General features: G+C 54.6%; 1 protein-coding gene across 1 annotated transcript; it reads right to left on the reverse strand.

Moving 5' to 3' along the window:
* Positions 1-819: 819 nt before the first annotated feature.
* Positions 820-3,344, reverse strand: FOXL3 (forkhead box L3). The gene is made up of 4 exons (XM_066343189.1): positions 3,143-3,344; positions 2,535-2,703; positions 1,895-2,286; positions 820-910 (listed from the first exon to the last, which is right to left on the reverse strand). Exons 1-4 carry the CDS (start codon positions 3,247-3,249, stop codon positions 907-909), a joined length of 672 nt encoding a protein of 223 aa, XP_066199286.1. The 5' UTR covers positions 3,250-3,344; the 3' UTR covers positions 820-906.
* Between the last annotated feature and the right edge of the window lie 7,575 nt (positions 3,345-10,919).

The following is a 10,919-nucleotide window of genomic DNA, read 5'->3' on the forward strand; positions in this document are numbered from 1 at the left end:
TGTCTCTTTAGGGCAAAGGGTTTTCTGTTCTCAGCCTTCACTCTAATGAAATGCAGGAATAGAGCAAGAACCCGAAACATAAAATGCAAGTTTTATTGGCTAGGTTGCTAGCAGAAAAATAGATCCTCAGACACTCTAGATGATAGCACAACTGCATTGTGTCACTGCCCAAATGATACCTGCTATAGTTTACAACGATGCTTTTAGCACAACCAACAAAGGGATATAAACATGAGGAATGCAGACAGATACATAGTGCACACCTGTGATGCACACATGCACTCATGTGCACATGCCTGCCTCCTGGGCCCGGCCTGCATTGCAGCTGGTTCCCAGCTGTAGAATGGGGACAAGAGTGACAGTTCTGGTCTCCCAAGGCTGGCACACAGACAGCTGGCAGAGAGGATCCAGCACCATGCTCAGTGGGCAGTGAGCTCCCAGAAGAGTCGAGCAGCTGTCATTCACGAAGGAGAGGTGTCCTCTCTGATGAGCCTTAGTCCTGCTTTGGGGAGGGCCGTTTGAAGCAGGGCCCCTCTCGTCCTAGAGGCTGGCTGATGCCGTGCGGGCACAGACTGCAGTCAGTAGGGCCTGGCCTGGTCGATGAGGCATGGCACATCACCAATGCTTATGTCCTGATGGAGCCAGGCGGTCACACCATTAGTAAGGACCAGCCTTCCCCTCTGAAACAGTTGAAGGGGTCCTGCGTTTGGTGGAAGGCAGGTCTTCCGACTCGAAAGGAAAGCTCGCCTCAGACAATCTTCCGCAGGGACAGTCTGCACGGATGCTCCTGCCTTCAGGTACTCCCAGCCATGTCCCAGAGTGTGATAAAGTGACCTGAACAATTCCCGGTCACGACAGTGGCCTCCTCGGGGGTGTTTCTGTGGTTTACAGAATTGCCAGTCACTGTCACCTAGTAAATCAGTTTAGGTGTAATCCATACTAATGCTCAAATTAAGTCCTGGATAACATTTAATTGCAAAAACGGGCTGGTGACAAATGGGAAAATGAGTCAAATAATTTCACTGTGCATAATTGTGTTTTTAAAAATGTCTGTCTCTACACTGTAATTAAATAATTTACATTTATAAACAGAATGTGCCCACCTCCAGTGCTTGCGCTGCTGCACACCTCACAGTGGAGTGGGTTTGTCACCACCTGCTGTGGAATGTCACCAGACGGACGGAACCTGCCTGAACAGCAGCTTAGTCCTCTTGAAAGAATCAAGAAAGTGAGCTTTGCTTCCATGTTGTCCCAAATTTAGACCCCTGTTTCTTCCTTCCTCCTACCCTTCTTTCCTATATAAAAAAAGTGCATGGAACTTCCTAAGCAATTATCAAATATTCTGCCCACAACACAAGGTCTATGTGTCACTTTCCAACACCTAATCTATAACAGTGACACAGTCATAACCTTGGGGCAACATTCATGAGGTCAATTAGTATCTGACTTCAGCGTTTGCAATTTTTTTTTTTTCTCTGTAAGGAAGATGTTCACCAATGTCACTAACTGTCACTGTATACTGGGCAACTGGCAGCTCCCCGTGTGTGTCCATTTATGACTCTAACGTGACTCACCCTGAACCTTTGTTCTTGTCTCGGGCAGGACTTCCCTGTGACTTCAGAGCAACCCCTTCAGTAAAACAGGAAACCGGTGGGGTTTCCTGCAAGGAAACCTTGTTTCGAAGGGATGGGCCCCAGCGCCACAGGGAGAACCTGTCACAGGTGTGCTCCTCTCCCTCCCACCCCCGCTGGTTTCAGACTGAGCGTGAGTCTGCAAGTTTGTGAGATGCTGGCAAGACCTCATTTCTTGGCTTGACGTGAGACTGAAATCACCCAGGAGGCCCCAGACTGATCGAGTGCCAGCTTAGGAGCCGACAGCCACGCCGCTCACTCACATTGTCCAAAAGGGGAGGTTCATTTGCTGGGCCTCCTGCCTGCAGCAGAGTGACCTGGATCCAGGTAAGGGGTCCGGGGAGGAGAGGATGTAGTCGATGCTGAACTTGATGTCCTTGTGTGGCTCCTTCCCCAGTGGGGAGGAGCTGGCGGGTGGTGGGGGAGGCTCTCCGGGAAGGGCTGGGGACCCCAGGGCGCTGGCCGGCTCCCGCGGACCTGAGGGGCCCTCGTCGCCCTCCGCGCATGTCCCTCTCGCCCGGTCACGTTTGGCGCCCCTCCGCCGCCGTCGGCGGCGATAGTTGCCATCCTCAAAGAGGTCCAGCAGCGACTCGCAGCCGCCCGCGAACGTCCAGTAGTTGCCCTTCCCCTTCCCATGGCCCTCGGCCCGCGGCACCTGCGCAACAGACAGGGGGCTCAGCGCGGGGCTGGTTCCCAGCGCGCCCCGCCGCCTCGCCTGGGCTCCCTGAGGACGCAGAGTAAACAAATCCCCGTCCCTGGGAAGGGCGGCGCTGCAGGTGCTGAGAATGAACCTTCCAGCAGCCGCCGCGGCCACTGCCCCCCTCCACCCCGTCAAAGACGACTTGGCCCAGATGTCACCCAGCCCTGGACGCTCAGGGGCCGGTCCGGCCGGAGGGGGCTCACCTTGACGAAGCAGGTGTTCAGGGACAGGTTGTGGCGGATGGAGTTCTGCCAGGCGCGCTGGTTGGCCCGGTAGTAGGGAAACTTGCGCATGATGAACTCGTAGATGCCAGACAGGGTCACCCTGCCCGCGGGGCTCTGCTGAATGGCCATAGCGATCAGCGCGATGTAGCTGCGGAGACACGCGCGTCAGGCTCGCGGGCGGAAGTGCCATCGGGGCGCGGCTAGAGTGTCCCCCTGGCCAGCGCTTCCAGGGCGCACGGGTCCTCTCCAGAGGCCAGCCCTTCCAGGGCGCACGGGTCCTCTCCAGAGGCCGGCCCGCTCTCCCTTCCCCCAGGCGCCGGGGTGTTGGGAAGGGAGAGCGCTAAGGGGGGGTGTTTGGGTGAGCGGTCCTTGGAGCTCCCCGCTCGCACTCCACCCGGACTCCAGAGGCTCTCGCTTGCACTTGGGGGTCCCCTCAAGTAAGTTGAAAGAACCTTCTCCCGCTACCTCTAAACGTGTGGGAAAAAGTGTCCCTTCCCTGAGCGCCACCCAAGAAAATAAAGCCCTCCTGTCCCAGGCAGGTTCGGCTATCCACTATTCCCGGCGCCGGCCACCGACCCCGCGGTCACCTGTACGCGGGCCGCGTGAGCCGCTTCTCCTCGTCCGAGCTGCCGGCAGGGTAGTCGTCGGCGTCGTAATTGAAGCAATTATAGGGATACTGCGAGCTGTCAAACATCGTGGCGCGCCCGGCGTGGCCGCCTCTACCGTGCCGCCCGCCGGCTCTCCAGGTCTGTGCAGAAGTCCTCGTGGGCGCGACCAGCGGCGTCGGCACTGCGGGTGCTCTCGGCCGGAGCTGGGGACTTGGGCTTCTGGGGTCCCCGCCCGTCCCACCTCGTTCTCTCGCGTCCAATCCCGACGCGGGGGAGGCCCCAACTGTCGGTGAAGCGACTGAGGGGAGCGGAGGGGGCTCTCGGTGACCCTCTGACCGGCGGGGAGGAGGGAGCTGCGCGCTGGGTGGTCCGACGGGCGGGGTGGGGGTGGGGTGGGGGGGCAGTGAGAGTTCAGGGGTTTGGTCCCTGGAGTCAGAGTCCGGATCCTGCAGGGATCTCTGCACCAGCGAATTTCTCCAGGGAGGTCCGTCCGTGGTCTGTGCGGGGGGGGGGGGGGGGGGGGGGGGGGGGGGGGGGGGGGGGGGGGGGGGGGGGGCTGGATATTGTACAATAGGTTCTTCCCTACACCCAGACCCTGGGAATGGACCCTTGGGCTGCCCTGGCACAGACAGAACCCAGACTGTCGCCCCTCCCCCACAGACTGATCCACCTTTTCACCCCAGAACAGCAGGGGGTGCTGGGGTGCAGGGGACCGGGTGGGCCCATCCCTGCGTCTTTGCTTGGATCAGAGCCGGTCCAGAGACACACGGTCAGCACTTCTCCTGCACCCTGTGTCCCCACAGCTGTCTCTCACTGCCCAGAAGTGTGCCACCTGCAGGGGCACCCAGGCTGGGCTCTGAGCCCCGAGTGCTCTGTACCTGAGTCTCTGTGTGGCTGGGTAGCCAAGCACTAACTTCTGCACTGGTCCCTGGTTCCAAAGCTCCTATTCCAGGTATGAGCAGAGGGGAAGACAAGGGATTTTAGGAAATTTTAGGAAAAAGAAGTGAGGTGGAATCTTAGCGGGGAGTTTGTTTCACCATGGATGTGCCACCAAAAGGTATTTCCATGAATAACTTGCAGGATTCTGACCATGAGCCGTGTGTGAGTCTGCCGGAGGCCCGGAAGCCTGGATCGTCTTCCCTGGAAATCTAACTCTCCCGCAAAGGAGCCCCTTTAGCTTTGAAACGACCTGTGCTCCATCCAGTCAGTTGGCCCCAGGAGTGTTCCATGCCACCTGCTGCCCTTGGTGATGACAGCGGGCAGACCTGCCTGGGGGGAGGATGCCCAGCTGTCCTGGAAGCATCGCAGTGGCTTGCAGTCACCCCCTCTGCTTTGGCATCATGGCTGTCCGGATCTGTTTGCAATCTGTGGCACACACAGCCTGAAACACAGTCAGTGGCTCCCTGTTGTCCTCGCTATCAGACATCAAAATTTTAAATTCTGGAATGTAGGAATGGTATAGCCCCTCTCAAACTCATTGTAGTTTCTTAAAAACCTGAACGTGTCACTACCATATGACCCAGCAACGGCACTTCCAGGCATTTATCCAGAGGAAGCCACACAGATGCCTGTGCACAATCTTGCAGCAGCTTTATCTGGCATATCCCCAAATGGGAATCCGCCCAGATGTCCTGCAACAGGGGAATGGCTGAATAAGCCATGGTGTACCCACACCCTGGGCACCCCTCAGCAACGCCAAAGAACCAACTGCCGATGGCAACAGCCTGGGTGAATCTCTGACGGAGTGAACAAAGCCAGTTTCAAAAGGTTACAGCTACATGATGCCAAGTATATGACATTCCTGAATGACAAACTGACAAGATGGAGAACAGGTTCGTGGTCGCCAGGGGTTGGCAGGAGGGGCGTGTTCCTGGCTGTGAAAGGTAACATGCGAGGTCCTCGAAACAGCCTGTGTCTTGAGTGCACCGATGTCCACCTCCTGGTCCTGGTCCATCACATGAGGGTTGGCAAGATGTTGCCATGGGGAAGTAGGTGAAGAGTACATGGGGTCTCGGTGTTTTATTTCTTACAACTGCATGGAATCTACAAATACCCCAAAATTAAAATTTTAATTTAAAAATCCTGTAACAGTTTTGGAGACCTACCCCTTCATCTTATGGATTACGGAAGGTGAATCCCGAAGAGGCCAAAGCTGTGAGGATGAACTTACCAGATAGCAGTGTGGGTGCTGAGTCACGTGTTAGTTCCAAAGGGGCAGCATCCTGTTACCTGCTGGCCGTCTGGGGTTTTCTTTGCTGAGTCATGATGCCTACACTCGCTCATCTGCCAACACCTACACCTCTTCTCCTCTCTCTACTTCCTCCCACTGAGCTGCAGGGGAACTTTCCTCCAGCCTAACCTGAGGTGTGTCCCCCCAGGAGCCCCACAGTCAGACAGAAGCAGAAGGACAGAAGTAGAACTGGTGGGCCAGACCCTCCCCTGCCAGCCACCTCAGTGCCCATGAGCTGTGGCTTAAAATGAGGACGTTGACCCCTGGTGAGATATGAACTGACAGCTGCTGCTTCACTCCAGCCTCCTGGGGCCACCCCAAACCTGAACTATGTGGGGAGGGGTATTTTGAGGTGGCTGCACCCAGAGCTGTGTTCTCTGTCCTCCCTCCCCAGGCAAAGCAACTCCCCGTGGTGCAGGCAGAGTCTGCACTTTACACACCCCATGTGTGCAGAGCTGTGTTCCTGTGTCGGGGCTGCATGTCAGCTTCTCAGAGCAGCAGGTGACAGCCATCCCAGGCATCCTGCAGCTGGTGGTGATCAGAGTCTGAGGTTGAAGCCAGCTCTAACTCAGGAGCTTCTGTTACCAAAACCCCAGGGCTGATGGGAAACACTACGATCAAAGTAGCCTGACACAGAGGTGGTGCCCTCCTCCCAGCTGAAGTTTGTTCTCCTTTTTTTGGGGGGGGATTTGTCCCAAATCCCATGATGTGCTTGTGACACCCTGGTGAAATCCTGCTACTTGTGTAAAGTCAACAGACATATTCAACAAGGTGGCTGGTTCTGCTGGAGTCTGTTTGTGGGCATGGGCAGCTTGTCTTTCAGCTCCTCTAGGGGGGCCTGTCTGCTGTCCAGTTCTGGCTGACCCCTGGGGACTTCCTTTACCCCCTGGGACCTGGGACCTGGGACCTGGAGCATGGGGCCTGGGTGGCTGCTGGGTCACCTGCCAGCTGCTTTCAAACCCACCGATATAGAAGCACCATGTATTTGAGCTCAGCAAAGACAGAAGCCACCACGGAAGAGAACAGAGTCAACGAGCAGCCAGCTGAAATGAACTTGCCTTCAGCTGGCCACTTGTGAAAACGAAGCCAAACATCTGGGTCCCCACATGCATGCAAACGCTCAGTACTTGTGAGGAACGTGTTCGGAACAATTACTGGGTGCCAGCACTGCTCTGAGTTCTTACAGACACTCCAGTTGCTCAGTGTCACACAGCTTGGACCTGGCCAGGTCAGGGTAGCAGGCAGCCCTTCTGTCTCTCGTGAAAAAGGTCTGGAAGAAGTTGCCCTAAAGTAGTAACAGGTGTGACCTCTGGGGAGAGAACAGCTGTGCAGTTTTAATGTTCACAAGGGCAGCGTACTTCCTGTGTGATGAAAATGATACAGGAATTCACATTGATTTCTGTAGTATTTTCTATTGTTGGGGAACCAGAAGCCACAGGCTTCGTGGCTTAACCTACCACCCTCTTATTAGCTACAGCTCTGTGGTCAGAAGTCTGACACAGGGAAGTAGCATCACCACCACCCTCACAGCAACAAAACCGGAATTCTGCACAGTCACGATGTTTCTTCAGTCCCTCAGAGAACTGGGGTTTGCAAGAGAGGCCAGCGGGGACCCGACTGTGCAAAGCTGCTCACTGGCCACGTTCAGTGAGGACCTGGGGCCGTGATGGTGAACCTGTGACACGCTTGTCAGCACTGACACGTGTAGCCATTTTCGATGACATGCGGCCGCAGACCTCCGGCACAGAGCGTCTAGTGCTGGGACTTCCGGTTAGCTGTTAGGGGATCTTTGACCTCACTTCCGGCCAGCAGAGCAGGGAGCAGCAGAATGCCGTGGGGGACACATCTCTGGGAGCCCTGTGATTGCCACACCAGCAAACACATAACCACAGCAACCATCATCCAATCTACGGTTCTGGGGTGTTGTGGATTTCTAATTGACCATCATTACTGAGATAACTGAGGGGGAGGCTGGGAGAGGCAAGGGCCTGTGCTATGGGTGCCCTTTCCTGCCATTAGAAATAGCGGCAGCCATCTTAATTTACATAAGATGCAACTTGCAGAATTTCAAGACAGCATCTGGGCTCAGGTGTCTGTCGACTTGAGGTCAAAGCTTGAGAATCTGAGAATCTGGAAAGGTGCCGCTTGGAGAATCAAGAGGAGTGCCACTACGAACAGGAAATTTGGAGTGCCTGGAACCGATTACCAGACACTTTTAGCACCCTGAAAAATATAGCAATAGCTTTACTCACAATTTTTCCCTCTACGAACTTTTGTGAGACCTTATTCTCAGCGTTAAATAATATCAAAACCAACAAAAGAAACAGATTGACAGATGAAGTTAGTAGCACTTGCTTGGGCTTGAAGTGTACATAATACCAACCTTCAACTGAATATTTAGGCAATGAAATTCAGCAACAAAAAAGTCACTAATAGGCAGGTTAAAGTATTCCCTCTCCACCTCACTTATCTTAGTTCACGGCACCCCACACAAGTTAAATAATATCAAGACCAACAGAAGAAACTGACTGACAGATGAACAAAGAAGTCACTAAGCAGGTAAGTTAAATAATTAGTTTTTGGTTTATTAAATACAGTTATATATTACAGTTATACTTTTTTGTTATTTAAATTATAAATATTGCGAAATTATGGTTTTTTTCTCAAAGTGACACACCACCCAAGTTATGCTCAGTTTTTTGGCGAATTTTGACACACCAAGCTCAAAAGATTGCCCATCACTGACCTGGGGGTGGGGACTGTGCTGCAGGCCCGGGGTGTGCACACGGCTCCAGCCTGGTAGGGGCCACACCGGCCACATTGTCTCAGAAATGCACGGCCCACAATGCGGCAAGACAGCTTCTGAGAGGACCTGCCAAGGTGACTCCAGCTGAGGACCAGGAACAACCTCTCCAGAGACGGAACGTTTGAGCAGTGGTCAGAATACCAATGTCCTGGGGCAGAGAGTGCTAAGGTGGAGACTGTGCAAAGGCCCTATGCATCACAGAAAGTGGGCTTCTGAAAACTTCCGGAAGACTAGAGTGCTCCAGTGACCTCCGTTGCCTTCCAGACTAATTCCAAACTTCCTCTGTGTTGAAGAATGTTGGTCGGTAGTTGTTGTTGTACAGAACTTGTATTCACACTCGTTGAAGAATCACCCATTTATTCAGGAGGTGTTTTCAAAGCGTCAGGTGCTGGCGGGACAGTGGAGAGGGAAACCTTGTTGGGGCTTTATTTAGGTCTGACACAGGAGGCCCGAGGGCTACCTGAGCTGGACACTGAGAAGTCAGGCTGGCCTGGCTGGGAGCTATCTTCCCAGCAGCTGAGGGTCTTTGCACCCCTTAGGCTCTGACATCCTGGCTTCTGATCCTCAGGAGTAAGGGGTTGCCAGGGGCTGGCTTTGGTTATCTCTGCCCTGCTTTTCTCAGGCTGTCCTCTAGATGGCACAGTGGGACTGGACATGGCAGTGCCCCTTCATGCCGGCCTCCCCAGGGCATAGGACACCTCTGGTGGAGTGTCACTGGGAAAGACGATGTCCTTAAGTCCGAGGATCCATGGGTCCTTGGGTGAGACTAACTGGAGTCCCCTCAGCAGTCTGCCTGGCTGCCCCTGACCTCGGCTGAGGCCCGGGTGTCCACCCTACACTGCCCGACCCCACAGAGGACAGGGGAGCCAGTTCTGGGCTGCTGGCCCTAAGGGCCCTCTCCTAGCCACTTTATGGCCGCTCCCCACTTATCCCATGAAAGCACAAGGCCAGGGCCTACTCCCCCTACCCCTTGGAGACAGATGGACGCTGTGCCCAGTTCCCAGAAGGCCTGGGCCCCAGGCCAGTTGTTCTCTCAGCCCATAAACCATTTCCTTCCAAATGCCAGCTCCAAGAAAAATGAGCAAGTCCCTTTGTACATATGGGACAGCCCCCCCACAATACACATGGGAGGAGATTGTAATTCCGCTCTCCTGACCGAGATCTGAGGCCCGCCCTCCCCCACCACAAACCAGGCCCACTGCTGACCTTTGCTGCCCACAGCAAGGAGTTCTCAGGCCTCTGCTCACCTGCTTCTGTTCAGGCCCCTTTGGGTGGGGACAGTGACCTGTGGTAACTGGGCAGGGTGTGGAGGACAGGCTGAGGGTGAGTCTACTTCGGGTGGCAATGGGGAATCAATGAGGTGAGGCGTCAACCCCACGAGGGTGACTGAGGAGTCCGACGAAGGCATCTGCCCCCCCATCTGTTGGGCTTGCACTTTGGGGGACTTGTCTCAGGAATGTGTATATTTAACTTGCTCCCAGGTGACTGTGTGGTGAGTACACTTGGGGAGCCACCAGGGAGGGCCCAGCAGTCCCACTGTCCATAAGGTGGCCATTTTCTTATGGCCACAGTGGGTGACCTTGATTCTCATCCATTTCAGATTTCTGGAGGGGAGTCAGGGAATGGAGATGTGGTCCCACAGCCCCCAAATGTCCTGTCCCCACGGCCCACAGGAAGGGCCACACAGGAGTCCCCAAGGACACGGCAAGCTAGCTGTCCATTCACTCACTTTGACTCTGAAAGCAACCCCTGCCCTTGGAACCACCCCGTCTGCTGGCCTCTTTTTATTTATTTATTCATTTTAGAGAGGAGAGGGAGAGAGAGAGAGAGAGAGAGAGAGAGAGAGAGGAGAGACAGAGAGAGAGGGAGGGGGGAGGAGCTGGAAGCATCAACTCCCAGATGTGCCTTGACCAAGCAAGCCCAGGGTTTTGAACCAGTGACCTCAGCATTTCCAGGTTGACACTTTATCCACTGCGCCACCACAGGTCAGGCTGCTGGCTTCTTGATTCTCCAATGAGACCCATGGCCGACCCAGGGAGAGGATTGGTTTTGATTTTTAGTTGTTTGGTTTTTTTAAAATAATGTTTGAATTCTTACCCGCATGTTCTCGTGGGCCCTCTGGCCAAACGCTGCCCTAGTTGTGGACAAAGCAGGCTGCCCAGCTCCATGGGGAAGTGGAAGTTCACAAGGAGGATTTTGATTAAAAGGCCTTTTCTTGGTCCAGTTCGCCTCCCTCAGCCCCACTGTCACCCCCAACCCCACCCCATCTCTGTCCACATGCTTCTGCGGGAGCCCCGGGGGCAAGCTGGTGCTGGGCTGGTTTCTTGGGACCGCAGTGTGGATGGAGCAGGCTCTTGAATGTGAAGACAGAGAGAAGGGTCGAGTGTGACAGGTCATGCCATCAGTTATGGGTCTCAAATGCCACTCACTTCGTGTTGACCCGGGAAAGCCTTTTCACCAGTTACAGTCTTGTTTTAAACAGCTGTAAAATGGCAGAGCAATTTCAGGAGCAGAGAGGACACAGCGGGAGGGGCCTTGAATGCTGTGGCCCTATGCGGGGCTCATGGTGGTTCTGCGTCACGGCCACGTGGTCACCCTGCCCAGCGGCCTCTCACCTCACTCCAAAACCACCTCTCCTCCCAGCCAGCAGCTCTGACTGCATTTTGAATTGGACACAAATAAACAGTTTAAAAAGTCTTAAATGATATTCCAGATCAAAC

The sequence above is a fragment of the Saccopteryx leptura genome, chromosome 6 (assembly GCF_036850995.1).
Source record: "Saccopteryx leptura isolate mSacLep1 chromosome 6, mSacLep1_pri_phased_curated, whole genome shotgun sequence".
Classification (NCBI taxonomy): domain Eukaryota; kingdom Metazoa; phylum Chordata; class Mammalia; order Chiroptera; family Emballonuridae; genus Saccopteryx; species Saccopteryx leptura.

Coding starts and splice junctions, on each gene's coding strand:
- FOXL3 (XM_066343189.1), bottom strand. CDS start 3,249: ATGTTTGACAGCTCGCAGTATCCCTATAATTGCTTCAATTACGACGCC. Junction 2,704..3,142: donor CTCACGCGGCCCGCGTACAG/GTGACCGCGGGG, acceptor GTGTCTCCGCAG/CTACATCGCGCTGATCGCTA. Junction 2,287..2,534: donor TGAACACCTGCTTCGTCAAG/GTGAGCCCCCTC, acceptor TCTGTTGCGCAG/GTGCCGCGGGCCGAGGGCCA.